This window comes from Numida meleagris, chromosome 5 (genome assembly GCF_002078875.1).
Source record: "Numida meleagris isolate 19003 breed g44 Domestic line chromosome 5, NumMel1.0, whole genome shotgun sequence".
Classification (NCBI taxonomy): Eukaryota; Metazoa; Chordata; class Aves; order Galliformes; family Numididae; genus Numida; species Numida meleagris.
Genome location: NC_034413.1, coordinates 60,885,395 through 60,901,236, shown reverse-complemented (window position 1 = coordinate 60,901,236; position 15,842 = coordinate 60,885,395). Strand labels below are relative to the sequence as shown.

Genomic DNA, 15,842 nt, shown 5'->3' with positions numbered 1-15,842 from the left:
TTTAAAAATAACATCTCCTGTCATTTCCCTTGCAGGTTTTAGTCTCATCCATCTGATTGCCACTGGGGTCTCTTGCTTCTTTGGCTCTAGCCTCTTAACGTTTGTGATTTACGTGTACTGCCAGCGCTGTCAGAGGCAGTCCCAGGAGTCGACCGTTATCCACCCAACCACTCCCAACCATCTTCATTACAAGGGCAACACAACCCCCAAGAATGAGAAGTACACCCCCATGGAGTTCAAGGTAGGGTACTTGATGAGAAATACCACAAACAGCTTGATACTGCCTGAACAATTCTGTATTTATGTCATGGTTTGAATTGGGTAGGTTTGTGTTTTCTGTGCCCAGCTGTTGGCATTATATGGGGGGCTGTAGGGGCATGTAGCCATACTGTCACAAAGGGGTTAAAAAGTCCCATTATTGCAATGGGATTTTGTTCTATTTCACAGTCCTGATGAATGCCAGTCTGGCAAGTACATACCAACATACTCCAGGCCATTCTGACTATTGTACGTATACAAATTGTCCTCTAAGAAATCAGTAAGAGCTCAGTTCACTGCTTTGTTAGTGCGTGGTAAGAGGAAACGGAGGGGAGGAAGAATAAAAACGGAAACTTCATTGACAAATAGCTGGGAAAATACTTATTGGTAGGATGAGATTCTGGAAATGCTTTGGGAACTGCAGAAGTGGAGAAAATGAGAAAGCAAAGAGAGTTCTGCCCCCTCTACCAGGACTAGACAGGATTTATCCCCAGGCAGCCATGCAGAAATTTAATGATAGCTGTAGACTTGGGAGCTGAAGCCTTGGGAGAATACTGAGGAGACGTATTCTGTTGGCACATCTGCTTGCTAATGTGAGCATCACCCGTTATCTGAGAAGACAGGACTAAGGGTGCAGGAGACAAGACGCTGAAACAGTAGCGCACCACTCTATCTGAGGATCAGTCTCCAGGTGAAATGTGAGATCAGAGAGCTGAGCAGTGGGACGGGTGCAAGGTTTTTTGTGTCACTGTGGGAGGAACAGCCTGCCTAAGGTGAATTGAACAGCGCGGAGCATTGTTTGGGATGTGAATACAAAGCAGCAATAAATCCTGCAGCTGCTTATTCCTTCATAAAGCTATGTGCTGTTGACATTATCATTATTTCTGCTGGCTTTGTTGGCTTCTGACTGCGACCCAACACTGTGATTAGCTGTGGGACCGTTGCCACAGACTGAACTCCCTGGGTGTTGGGGCTGTTTCTACATAGGGACTTTATAATGCTGGGCAGAAGAGAACTCCTGATATATGACCATGACTTGCAATGCGAATACGTGAATACGCATCAGAATTAAGAGCTTGCAACAAGTCATTTGAAAAGAGTCAATGTTGTTTTGGTGTTTTAAGGGAAAAGAGTGTGAGCTGGAAAATAACAGACCAGCTGGGCAAATGAGGATGCACTGAATTCCTTGTGTTGGGCATTGTAACCCCTCAGAGGATCCCGCTGTCTATAAATGCAGTCTTGAAAATACATTTTCTACTAGTATAAGGCTACAGTTGCATACAGTTTAATAAGGATGCGGCATCATAATGCGAGTCAGCATAGATTTGTGGAAAGTAAATCATGTCAGGCAAATTGGATTCCTTTTTTAAATTAAATAAATATTGATCTAGATGGGAGGGAAGCTGCAGACGTATTGGGATTTTCAGGGGCTTTTAACAAAGTTTCACAGGATGTATTATTCTACACACTCTGTATACATGGGTTAGGTAATAAATTATTAAGACAGGTAAAGAACTGGGACCTGATCCTAGAAGCTTCAAACTATGACAGTAAAACTTTCAGTTATGTGAGGAGTTGTGGCAAAGTCAATAGGAAGATGCAAGTGAGAAAGGCTTCCGGGAATGAAGGTGAGCAAGGGTGTCACCTTATTTCTTACATAGCAAACAGTGAAGGTAAAAGACAGGTTTTTTGTGGGCAAAAATATGTCGTTGCAGGACTGGCTCTATATTAACATTTTCTTCATAATTTATACTACCTTATTTCATCAGATTGTGCAAAAGTAGAAAGAGTATTTAAAATTTAGAATAATGAGGTTGTGCCCAGAATGATCTTGATTGATTGGGTAAATGGGTTCTGAAACGCAATATGTCTATGCAAAGTGGTGCAGTGGAGTAGAAGTAATAACAAAGCCGAGCAAAGTTTAAAATAGCAGCAGATTAGTTAATGTAGTATCAGGAGGGAGCTGACCTCTTTGATAGATCCGTCTCTGAATACTTGATCTAGTGTGTAGCAACAGTGAGCAGCTGCTAGAGACTTCTTTCAGTGGACACAAAGCGCATAGGCACTAGATCAAGTTTTAAACATCTAGTTTATTTAAAGGAAGGCATTAGATAGCTGGGGCTGTATGAGTTAGGCTCGGGGAGAAAAGACTTGGGCATAATGAAAGATAGAGCAGATGAGGCTTATTTGCAGAACGTAAGGAAGTGAAACAGTTCAAGTGCATGAATCTGCGATCATTTTGCAGACAAAAACTAAATGTTTAGGAGCAAAGGGCTACTTGCTAAGTCATACTCATTCAGAATGGTGAACAAAGCAAACAGATTTTTGGAAGGGGTAAAATTTATTTATCAAGTGGAGCCCTTTTTCTCTGTTTGTGAAAAATATGTCCTCGTGCTTCCCTATTGGCCATCCTTTCTTAAAGTCTTGCCTGAAAATGTCTTATTTAATAATACAAATTCACCACTCCTTAGTGTTGCTTAAGAAAAACATAGTGTAGTAAGAGGAAGGCTCTGTGCGCTCTGTGCTGTGTAATTACAGAACTTACTATTAGCCAGCTTTATATTTAGGAATAACTGGCAGAGTTTTCTTAGGGTCAGGAGAGAATTTTTCATGCCTTCAAGAAACGCGTGGTTTTATTGTGATGCCTCACAATTAACATTCAAGTGATGAAGGAGCTAAAATTTACCTCCTGGAAAATGAGAGTTGGACTGAGCATAAATATGGGCCCATCTGAATTTCAAGTGTGTACATATGAAAGGAAGTGAAAACACCTGAAATTCCAGATTCTAGACCCAAATAAGTTTCTACACAGCAGATGGCAAAAAAAAAAAAAAAAAATCCACAAACAGTATTTAGTTGATGAAAGCAAAAGAATTGTAGATTTTTGCATGTGCACGTGTGTGTGTGTGCATGAAGAAGTTAATATACCCATGATTAAGGAAAAACATAGCGTGCAGACTATTTTTCAGTAACAAAAAGTGATAATACACAGTGATATGACGGTAGCAGAAGGCTGAGCATATGCAAAAGCCTATTATTCCCATTCTTTGATAATACTAAGCCTTCTGCAACCATCTTTAGTTTATTTTCTTCTTGAAATATCTCTGCTCTCCAACCAGCAGGTGAACACAGTGGAAGGTTTGGCAATGTTGCATTCAAATGTATAGCTCTGAAGGCAGACTCATAAATCAAGGTGAATTTTTTATGAAGGCAGATTTTAATGAAGAAAGTGCTAGCTGATCTGAGCCTTGTTGGGCATTTCAGCCTAGCAATGCAGTAATGCAGATCAGATGTAAATATCATACATAATGGTGACCTATTGATCATTTCGCTGACGCTAACTTGCCTAGGCAGTGTTTTGCAGAAGAATGTGTTATTTTTGCTGGCTGGTTTTCCCTTCCTGTTTTAGTTTCTCAGGAATGCTGCGAGGTTTATTATTAGCTATTTTAGCCATGATGTCTTAAAAGATTACATGCATATGCATTTACCAGCAGCACGTTGATTTTCATTTGTTATTCACAGATTGTAAGGGAGAGAACTTTTGGGTCACCTAATAAGCAGTTCATGTTTCATTAATTGGTTAAAGTTCATACAGCACTCTGACAATATTGAAGTCTGTGCAGAACAAGAGCATAATGAAATAAAAATTATCTGCTCTTCACATTTTGGCATGATGGGCTACAGAACCATCTACGACCCTCCCAGTACTGCCACAATGATTATTAAAAATATGGCTATCAAAGCAAAGGGAAGATCCTCTCTTTTGATGTCTTTCTTCAGCCAGTCAGTCTTACTCATGCAAGTTGCTTATTTAGCATCGTGCTGATGGAAAGCCAGATGATCCTGCAGTCAAAGCAGGAGGACATAGGGTCAGTGTTGGGCCCTTGAGAATTAGGAACTGCAAGCAGCCACACATGAAGAAAAGGTTTGGACTGAAATTCTTCCTATTGCTAAATCCTCTGCCAAAAAAGAGAGCCAACTTTTTACTCTACGTGGGATATGGACAGGCAAAGGCATCTGCACGTTGGTCCAAATCCAAAATGCAACGGCCTTTGGATCAAGCCAGATGTGATTAGTGAGAAATGTAAGTTTGCAGGATGGTTGTGATGATGATTCAGCAGATTTTCTTCTTGATTGTCCTGGACAGACTTCCCTTTGTCCTTCCTTCCTTAAGCATAGCTTTAGTCATTAGTCATGCAGTCAAACTCTTTCTGTACTGTTGCTTCAACTAAGCTAGGGAAGCACTTGAACACTGCATCTGTTCTAGGCATCACTGCTGCTCTCACAGACACTAGGGGTCAAATACTGAAGTTGTGCTCAAGCAAAATAGTGGTTTATGTTGAAGAGCAAATATATATGGGGGAAGGTGAAGTGAATACTGAGTGAGACTGCAGGAAATGGCAATGGAAAATGGAAACTAAATGTTTTATGTGCCTCATGCCTTAAGTTTCTGGGAGGACACTGGAAAAATGCACATTAAACTGGGTAGGACTGTGAGTCCTGTAGTTGCCCCAAATTATATATCAAATATAAACTCAGCTACCGGGAAATGGCAGAATATTCACTCGATTTCCTAAAACTCCAAATAAACTGGAAAATAGAATGAATATTTTTTAATAAATTGAGAACAATGCTATTGAGAATCAAATGAGAATGCAGATCAGATATCAAAAGACTCTAGACACTGTGATCCACACTTTACTAATCACGAATAATTCATGGCAATAAAATATCAGTGTGGAAGGTTACAAAACAGAAACCTATTCTGTCTTTGGAAGAAGAATCCTTCTGAATAAAACAACAGACTGAGTGTTTGGCATGACTTCCAGCATAGCAACACAAAGTAAAGCTCAGGATATAGGAAAGTGGATCCCTGTATGGATTTTAAATGTCTCTCTCTTGGCGATGGTCATTTTCACTGCCACTGAAAATCGCACCTATTTTATAGCAGGGAGGCAGTCAATGGTTCATGTTTAAATGAGCTTTAACTGCTGTCAGTAGAGGAATGTTTGTCTAAGTCAGCCTTGGTCTCTGAGGACATTTGTTCCTTTCTGCTATGGAAAACGTAGGGCTTCCATGTCCTATTGCTTCGTTTGGTGTGTTACTACTTCAACTAAAATTGGCTAACCCATTTATTTGTAGTGATCATAGCTCATAGACAGATAGCACTGTGATAAAAGATTTTTTTCTTTACCCAGTGACCCTTTCACTTTGCATCATTCAGGTCCTAGGAAGTGGCTGAAAAGTTCAGACATAAGTCAGCAGTTGATGAAACTCAACATAGCCAATAAGTTATCAACAGCCTCCCTTAAGAATTTGCTTGAGCTGCATGGTGTTTTAGAGAGAGATTTCACTGATGTAATCAGCTGGAATAGAATAAATACACATATATGTACAAATACAGTAAATCAAATTGAAACATAAATTTTGTTTCCAATATATTTCATGTCTTACAAAGACTATTTCCCCTGAACAAAGTGGCATTTAAGAACATTAAGTGCTTGAATGGTAGAGTACACATTTTTAGTACTTACCATGAGTATGGTATTATTTGAAAAAGAATAGTAGGGGCAGGGGGTTGTGTTGGCAAAGGAGCATTGTGTCCTTTCTTGTATGATCCTGCAGTTGCAAATATCACTTCAGGGGACTCTCAATTTGCATAATGCATGCTAGGAAGAGAAAGCAGGAGAGCTTACTGATGGGGAAAAAAGGATTAAGTGGTGCATCTCAGTCAAATTCTATTAGTGTCTTTTCTCCTCTTTATATCATTGGGTCGAGTGAAATTGAGCAGTCAAGCGTGCCTGGAGGTGTGGGTGTCCAGGGACAGCTGTGCCTGTGGAGCACTGTGCATCTTTTGGAGGTGTCCTCACCCCAAGGCAGGACCAGCTCAGCACGCTGCTGTGTGCATGTCACAGATATCACCCTTGTGTAGATATATTATTTAAGAACAGGGGGAACTGCCAATTTGAGGCTGAATGTTTCCTTGCTCTTGTGCCCTCTGGGATGCAAAGCAACTACTGCCAGTGGTCCTCCAAAGGAAATTAGTTCCCCCTTCATCCAATCTTCATAAAAACTGTTTATTAATTCAGAGGGCTATTTTTGCTTTCTGGGAGGTCAGAATCCGCCTTGCTCCTCTTTGCCTACCATTTTGTGAGAATCTAGCTTTGTGGGTGACTTTTTGTTTTCCTCTTTCAGCAATATTGAGAAGTTTTAAGTCATGCTGGGGATAGATGCTTCATATTCATTCTGTTAGGTTTTCCAGTGTTGGCTTAGCCTTCTCTCCTCCTTGTATGACCAGGCGTATCTGCTTCACATTCAGGTCGGGATCATGGTCTGTGCTCTGCCTTCTCATAGTCTCTACTAGTCATCTTGGATGCTTGCACTGACTTTCTTCAGGGCTGTGTTACAGTAGTTGTGATGATGCGTGGGCACAAACAAAACAGGTTTGTAGGTAGACAAGTTTTGTTTGATTTTGATTATTTTTTTTTAGTCAGATCAAGGAATCAAGGAATGTTGCTGGAAAAAAAAAACTGTCAGCTTTTTGAGCATATGACCTGCTATTTCAGACCTGGACAGGTGTGTTCCAGAGTTCATCTAATTTTTCCAGCTACGCTAAGGGATCTAATAATTGATATAACTTTTTTTCTTGCAATTTTACCTTTCCTGATTTCTCAGGGATTGATATCTATCTCCCCTACCCACCCACCTGTGCTGGAAGGAGAATTAACTGAAGAGCCCCAGGAATGGGAATAACAAAACCACACCGCTCTGAAAGCTGTGTACTTACATGACTTCCCTCTACTGGCCAGAACAGGAATATTTCACATACACCCTAGTCCCATTTGCTAAAAATTAATGGTTCTCCCTTGGTCCAGGTACTTGAAGTGCCTCTTCCCTCCTCATCTCCACAAAACTTTGGCTGGCACCGGTACGTGCAACAGTCACACTGGGAAATCCTCAGTGCTTCCAGCATATGGAGGAAGAAATAATTATGTGTTTGCAAAGGAGTTTAAAGGGAGCCATGAAGGCAAGGAGCTAAAGTAAAGGCAGAGGAGAATACTGAACAAACAATAAATACCAGAAAACTTTGTGATATGCTTGGAGAGGAGTTGCCTCACTATTCATCTGGAATATCTCCCCTAGCAAATAATAGATTTTTAGGTAGAATTGTAAAGAAATGGAGCTGCATACATACAAAATAGATAGCTGTGTCAGTGTTCAGAACTGGAGCTTGCAGTAACACTGCAACCATTGCCACCTTCCCCCAGTGCGTCATTTGTACACGCACAACAGGTTTGGCACAGGGAAAGCAGGCACAGCTCTGCCTGCATTCTCCTGTAGGCAGGGGATTCCTCATTAAGTCAGCTCTAACATCGTCCTGAGATTTGGCACGAAGCATGTGAATGAAGGAAAAAACTGAAAATCTGTGGAGGAATGAATCTAGATGGACTGTATCCCAGAGCCTGTGAGAAGCAGCTAATGAACAACTCCAATTACCTTTATAAATATCACGGACCTTGGGCAAACTCCCAGTACCATGAAATGCAAAGGTAACACAAAAGCGTCCGTAAGAATGCAGGCCAATTTCCTCCCAGCTAATTGAGTCATTTTTAAGCTCCCCAAGTGCAATGCACTAAAGTCACACAAGTAGCTTCAGTAACTCTGTGTGAGAAATACCACTTGGATTTGGGGATGAGACAAATAAGCATACGTGCACAGTCAATAACATATTCCTCAACATTCCCCATTCAGCAAAGCATATCAAGGGAGTGTTAAACCCAGTTGGTCTTTAAAATTTGGCAGAGTCGAGGCCGTAGCAGAGAGTGAAACCAGGAGAAACAAATGGGATTGACTCATCTGTGCTTTTAGTTACAGTGATGGAAACTCATTGAAACAAATCTGTGTCAGTGTTAATATCTGAAACCTGCTCTAATGTTGGAAAGGCAACATATCACATACTCTGATGAAATGAAAGGTGCTTAGGTAGAACTGACAGCTGAGTTGGGACCATAATGCTGAAGAGAAGAAATCAAACACGATCACTTTTTGCATAGTTTCAGCATTAGCAGATGAAAGAAAAGCTCCAGACTGAGCTGCATAAGGGCAGATTCTCAGCTGGTTAAAAACTGTGGCTTCACTGGTCCATACACTTAAAGTAGAGAGTGTGCTATAGGTGTCTGAAATAATCTTGTGACATGTAAGTACAAATTGTTTTGGGCAGGAACGCTGCTGCAGAGATTGAGACTTGGCTAATGGACTGTAAACATCGGGCAATTGTTAATGGGAACATATGGGGCTATGGGGAGGAGTTGTTCAGGGCACTGCAAGCAGAAATACAAGGTTTGGATTTATTTAATATCTTCATTAATGAGCTTGGAGAGGGTGCAATCAGTGTGTTAATTAAACTAGCAGAAGAGACGTAACTGGGAGGTGTGTCAAAAAAAACAGCCATTGGTATAGAAATAATGGAAAATGACCTGGAGAGGGATAAGTGTAGAGAGGAAATAACAAGGTAAGATGCAGCATGGGGAGAAAACAAAGCAATCTTGAGGAAAATAATCTAAAAGCAGCAGTTTAGAGGGTGGGAGATACTTGGAAAGCAGTACGACTATGAGAGACTGAATAGAGCTAGCAGATGGCAAATTAGGCTCAGTTTTAACTTTTATTTCTATTTTTACTGCATCTTTTTTTTTTTTTTTTTTTTTGTCCTTGCACCGCTGCAGTTACACCTTTGCAATTCTCAGGCTAAGTGTAGCACTGCGGGCTGGCGCTGCTCTGCATGACTTATGTTTGTCATTGACCATCAAAAGCAGCTCTGAGACCATGGCCAGGCTCCTCTAGGTGATCTTCTGCACCCAGTGTGTGCTACTTAACTTACTTGTAATTTTAGAAAGCAGTGATTGTACCTCTGGTGAGTTGATAGCACGTCCAAGGGCAGTTGCTGTAGTACTGCTGATAAACCTCTATGGTGATGCTGTTGTGTATGTGAGGGACCTGGTAAGCGGGGAGGCACGTGCACCGAGGCATAACAGGGCAGCAAGGAGACAGATTGCACCATCCCACACAGCTGAGGTCATGTCTGCTGTATCCTGTACACCAGCTATATTGGGAAGCATTGTAGGGCAGCCCTGAATTTCCCTTTTGTATCTGAGCACCACGTCACAGGTGTTGCCACCACCAAATTGCTGGCAAGCCAGAAGTAAATAACATGCTCAGCTAGACACCTGCACTTGCCAGTGGAAAGACTTCCATTGACTCTTCAAACTATAGTTCCTTGTTAAGAAAAATACATGGATCTCGCTCTAAGCAGGGACACATTTTTGCCTTATTATTACAACACGCAGTTCGTTCTGTCATCGTACCCACGCTTAAAGTCAGAGATGTGCCAAAGTATCTTTCTGACAATGGTCCTTTATGTTGCCAACTCTGAAGGTTTTTATAAGCTTTAAACGGCAGTAATACAACCTCCCTTCCTCCCAAGTATGAGGATAAAATAGCTATTTTCAAACAGCTATAGAAAACTGTAGCTATTCATTTTCTTATAATTGAACGTTCGTTCCATTGTTAATCTGAGCACATCTACAGATGCTGCCATCGTTTGGGGGCTGCTTAATTTATTTACCAATAACAGTGAACAAAGAATTTCCAGTCTAAAATACAGTAAGCTTCCATCCCAAACGAACATGCAATCGTAAGTTTAGTGTCGCAGTGGGATTTCTTTATATCTCTTTTTGAAAGGAAATACCTTCTTGTAGAGAAAATAGATTCTTCATCCGTGCATCTACATTTCCCCTGTAATCCTGCAAACAGCCTTGTTGAATTTGTTGGAAAAGCTCAATACATAAACCCTGGCCAATGCTACCTTTGACTTCAGCGTAGAGATTTTGTAAAAACATCAGGTAGAATAGTTTGTTTAATGTAATGCACTAAGCGAATTTTTAAGAAAGATCCGACAGAAGGATTATTACGCTCTTATAAGTCGCTCGTAGCTTGCAGTAAATACATGGGTCTCATAAGGTCCTTCTGGCAGCTTTCCATCTTTGCAGAGCTGTTTGTAATGCATAGCTTGAGAGACACAGCGGTGTCGTGGCATCGGGTTGATCAGAAGAAAGGGAGCGTGTGGGTGGGCCAGATGTCATTTTTTTTCCTGGTGTTGAATTTTGCCGAAAGAGATTATTTTAGTTATATGGTTTATTTTGTTGAGATGCGATTATTATGCTAATTATTTCCAAATTTACTGGTTAATTATAATTCTGAGATCTCTACCGTGGTGCTTCCAGAGATGTACAAGCTGTGGGAAATGTTTCTTAATATATTTCTGCAACCCTAATTCATTTGGCTAATGTTCCTAGAGCACAAAAAGTAATGTCCTTTAACAAGAAGGCATGGCTAGCTCCATAAAACGGCTGATCTGTATCGAAAAGGCATTTTGTTCATTCTGGTTTCACTGCAAGAAACAAACAAATTTCAAGGAGCACAGAAGAAACTAAATGTTGGATCTTGCATTCATTACATCATTGCACAATTCCCTTAAGCCTCTATTTTCCTGAGGGATGAGGGGGAGTAATGGCCAATCTGACTGTTGCTACAGGATGTACGTTGGATGCTGTTTCAGGAAAATTGGAAACGCTACTTTAGTTCTTTTAGGGCTAATTGTGCAACTGAGTTCAGTGGGAATTCTGTCCCTGATTTCTGCAGATGCAGGATGCACATGGGCTTGATTTGGATGTTGCCAAGAGGAATGGCTTGACTTCAGAGTTTCTGTTTGGTTCCCTGACTTTTATTTTCAACCTTTGTCTATGTCCACATTGGATGATGAGGGTTAGCAGTGACTGGCATTGTGACCCTTTGTTCCTTAGTGCCCGTGCTCACTCTGTGAGGAAGAAAAAGGGGAGGGTTGGACACTGGGGTATCCAACATTGCAAACAAACTTGAAGATGGAAACTTGGAGCTAAAAGCTAGATGGAGTCATTTGAAGCTGTCTGGGAAGGTAACCCAACTTTTCCTTCCTTTCTTTTTACCATTGTAAAGAGGAAAGTGTCATGGGTAGGAAGGGGAAGAGCTGAAATACCATTTGGCAGAAGACAGTGGGGAAACGGTTGAGCTGGGAACAAATCTTTGCACCACTGACTTCGTGGGGACTGCAGTGCTGTGTAATTGGTGATAAACCTACACAACTTTTGGGAAACCCGCTGACTCTTCCCCCACACCACGCCCAAAACAGAAAATAGGATCTGGAGCTCTACGCAAACACTGAGGTCTGCGTGATAAGATTAAGGAAATCTTGACATTGCCCATCACCCAGTGGGAACTACGTTTACTAGATGGCCTTTCTTTTTTTTCTGCTATCAGTTATATGTGTATCGGATGCTTTTTGAAGCTTCCTTTTCACGTTAGCTTGCTAAAAACAACGGGGAATTCCTTTTAATTGGGGATGGAGAGATCTTAATCTCTTTTCTAAGTCAAGTTTTGAATTTTTCATGATTGTTTATTGAAAATTGAAACATTTGATCTGTTTATGCTTGTAGGAAATGTTTATACAGCTTGTACATGCAGCTGTAGGATGGGAGTAGTACTGAAAGTCCCATACTGTTACACATGATGATATTTTGATATGTCTGGGAGAATGTAAGCAAGTAGGTCAGTGGATTCATTATGACTCAATGCTTTGGAGCAGAGGCAGAATTTGGGGGAGTCGTGGCAAGGCTTTGCTGGAGAAAAAGCAACAAATGGAAAATATGAATGATGACTTTGGCTAAAAATATCAATGGTAAAAGCTGAACAAAATTAAATGTATGCATATGGCCCAATGCAATCAAGTTTAACACATCTGATGCTTGGCTTTACCTTGGGAAAAACAGCCTGTGCGTTTATGTCACTGTTTGAGTTCCAGAGGAAGAGCAGCATGTGAGGGGATAGCAACAAACTTTTCTGTTAGAGCGTTTCAGTTCTAACTAGTGGCTAATATAGCAGGAAGAGTAATAACTGATTGTTTATGCATTTCTGAAAATATTGAAATACTCAGTATTCTGTTGTGCTTGGCATAGGCATGTAATTTACTGGTAACAAGATTGGACTTTTTGATTAATTGACAGATCACGTGTAATGTAGAAAGCTGCTGGTGTTTTGCATTCTCTTAAAACCATATCCATCTTAGTTCATCTAAAGACATCGCAATTTGACAAGGCAGAGCTCTCAAGTTAGAGGAAGTTTTTCACATGTTAGTCATATGAGAGAAGTTGAAGATGAGCCTGCTTTTGAGCAATCCACTGGGATCTGTTAGTGCATGCTGGTGTTGTATCTTCTGCTAAAAAGTTCTTGAATTGAGGTCAGCGGTGAATAGACCAGAAAAAAAAAGAATGATATCAAATATGCCAGGATGGCATGGCTCATCCAGGAAGGAAGGAAGCAGGTAAAAATATTCAATTGATGCATGGTGAGTTTCTAGTTGTTCATTGAATGGATCCCTTTTTTTCTAACCACCACACACTGGTTTTCACAATAGCTCAGGTTCTGGTCTCAGTTTTGCAACAACCAGAATCTTCTTTCTTTTGAAGAGATGATGGGACCAAAATGAGAACCTGAAATCCATTTTCTGCAGTGTTTAAAATACAGCTGTGAATGTCAGCTTAGTTACTGCCTACAAAAGCAGCTTTCCCTATGGTACTGACAGGTATGGGTGGGAACACCTGTGGGTCCAGCTGAGCACTTTCATCCCACAGTGACTCCAGCAAGGTCAGGTTGTTGGGAGTCTCTGACCTTGGTGGTGAATCCCATATAGTGCTGGGGGAATACCATCCAAAGGGAAAGTTGTTGGCCATCTCTGCGCTGTCGCAGTAAGGCCAAGCAGGACAAGAGCCAGGGTTAAAGCTCTGAATGAAATGACACAGGAGCCCACCCAGGGAGATGTAACCGCAGAGCTTCTCTTCTCGCACAGGGTGTGCATCAGTATGTGTACATCTCTATAATTCACTGCTGCCTCATTTCCCTTCTTCACAATATCCAGCGATTTCTAGGGCCAGGGAACCTAATCACCTATTTATTAAAATGAGACAGACAAGAAGTTTGCACGGGGAAACGTGCAGGCAGTACACATTGATCACACTGATTTAGGACTGTACTGCCTACGCAGTTTTTCCAGAGACAAATTCCTTGCAGCTAATTGCATTATAAATTCTCTTAAACCCTTTTCAGAAGGTATTTCCCAAAGATATAAGCCCTCCATCAAGAACAACAACGAAAACAATAAGAGCAAAGGAAAAGTTGTGAGTTGTTTTGTCCTAATTAAATGTTTTATGAAAGTAAGACAAGAGATTAAAAAATGCAAACAGTGTTAATTAAATGCTAAGTCTGCTGTAGGGGACTGGTTTTAAACACCGTGGGGCTTGTTGGAACTCACACAGATTTTCCAGTTGAAAGCCAAGAAAGTGGAGTCCTGAGGTTTTGTCCTCCGGTCAAGATGTCTTGTGCCATCCCAGGTCGGGATTTTGATGCCACCAAATTTCAAATTTCAGAGGTTGTAATCCTGACATCTCTTGAGTCTTAACTCTGCCAAAAAGTGAACCAGACGTGTCCAGGACTGCATTCAGGTGTGCCCAGGGAGTGCGGCAGTGGGGATCAGCCTGTCCTCCTCCTGTGGTAGTCCGTGGCCGTTGGGTTGCACTGCCTGTAGTGGGCATCCTGAGCTATAGATGCTGATAGGAATTCTTAGTCACCATGTACAGCAGGGATGAACACTTGTTTGCTTGCCAGAGAGCAGTTCCCCCAAAGACTCAGTGACAGTACTTAGCAAAATGAGTTTTTGCAGGCGATCTCAATCATTTTTATCAAGCTGGGTCAGAAAACACTGAAGCACAGAGAAGTTAATTGAATTTCCCAAGGAAGCATAGAAAGCAGCAGAAAACTGAAACTGGCTTCCTTGTTTGCCAGCCTCCAGCACAAAGCAGCAGACTGTTGCCTACACTATTTTAATATTTCTTTGGGTTACTGGGAGCAAAGCATGACATTTCTTTTCTTCCTTTCATATTGAAGGGCAGAAATTCTCGTTCCTTCAAAGTATTTGTCATTTTGTACATGCTTGTACAAATTCTCTCTTCAGCTCCTACAAGTGCTGTGCTGTGGGTCCAGGCGTGGAAAGATCACATTCAGACCAGGAGGAGTCTGGGTCTCCTCCTGTTTCCACGTACAAGATGTTTCATGTAACACACAGTTCCAAAGAAGTTTTTCAGCGATTCAGCAATTAAACAGCTTCTTCATCAGGGTACTTTTGCCACAGGAAAGCCTTTCCTCCTTATGTCTTACATAAAACAGGGAGGCACAGCTCCCATGGTAGCTGTAGGTGTGAGTTTGCTATTGGATTAGAAGAAGGTATCTTCTTTTCTTCCTCCTCCTCTCCCCCTCCCCATGCAGTAAAATTGCTTTACTAAATAGAAATTGAGGCTTGAGCTGGGTTGGGCATGAGCTGTTTGTGGGACTGAGGTGCAGTGGTTTCCCCAGAAGTATCAGGGTAGCAGAACAGCCTTTAGATCCCGGACTGGCCGCCTCATCAGACCTCTCCATCTCTCTGCTCCAGACAGGAGATGCGCTCATACCCTCCCTAAATGTGCTGTGCCTCGATCACGAGGATGCTGTAGCAAACAAAGCCTGTGTTGACCCTCAAATCAAAGCAGTGAGTTCCCTACCATACTGCATGGCAAATGTTAAGGGTGTGCGTAGGACCATTATAGGCCAGAGACAGGGAATTGAAGCCAGGGGTTCATTGAAAGAAAGCTGTTAGAAATGTACCTCAGCCAAAGCTGTAGATTGTAAAGATGAAGGAGAAAGCTTCATACAGTTGCTTCTTTCAAAATGGGATTTTATCCTTGTGCATAGGAAAAGCCTGGCATAGCGATGGGTTTAAATCTGGGGGAGAGGGGGGATGCTGATGTGAAAAGTAACAGTAATTCTTGGAAAAATCAAAGGGGGGAAGAGGGGAGGGGAAAAGACCCCTCTACATTCTTATGTTAAAAGGGGCATTTGTGGTTCTCATTTGTATGTTGTTGCTGACAACAATTGTTTCATGGCTGTTAAATTATTTTAAGTCATTTTAGTTTTTCCAAAAGTGACCATGATTTGTTACTTACACTGTAGCTGACAGAAGTGACACACTTAATATCGGGGGGTCCAAACCTGGATATCTACCAATGGAGATGGAGATCAGGTAAATGCACACCTGCTCTTCCAAAGAGAAAAGGCCGCCATTTGGCAGCTGCTTTGAGGGAGCTGCAGGCCGTAACACCAGCGTGTTCCAAGAGATTAGGTTGAGCGCTACCATTAAGCTCTGTGTAGGCCCAGCATGGTTCTGTGTGACGCTGGCGTTCAGACAACACGCCATCCACCAGGAGACTGTGGGTCTCTGGAAAAGGCTCTGGGTCGCGGCCCTAGCAGTAGCTGAGCACAGATCCCCATGAGGAGACCTGGCAGGAGCTGTGGTCCCCCCACACTGCCCCGTAGTGACCTGGAGGTGCCGTCTTACTCTCCCAGCCGGAGGGAAGGCGGTGGTGGCTGCAGCAGAGGCCATGCTGAAGAAGGCAGGTGAGAGGGAG

General features: G+C 41.9%; 1 protein-coding gene across 5 annotated transcripts in view; it reads left to right on the top strand.

Moving 5' to 3' along the window:
• SEMA5B (semaphorin 5B) overlaps window positions 1-15,842 on the top strand; it is a 254,626-nt gene that overhangs the window by 233,550 nt on the left and 5,234 nt on the right. The window contains exons 23-25 of one of the 5 annotated variants that reach the window (XM_021397999.1): window positions 36-241; window positions 14,831-14,926; window positions 15,388-15,457. In XM_021397999.1, the coding sequence (XP_021253674.1) occupies window positions 36-241; window positions 14,831-14,926; window positions 15,388-15,457 (372 nt within the window). The other 4 variants (XM_021398002.1, XM_021397998.1, XM_021398001.1 and 1 more) reach the window with 4 other exon arrangements.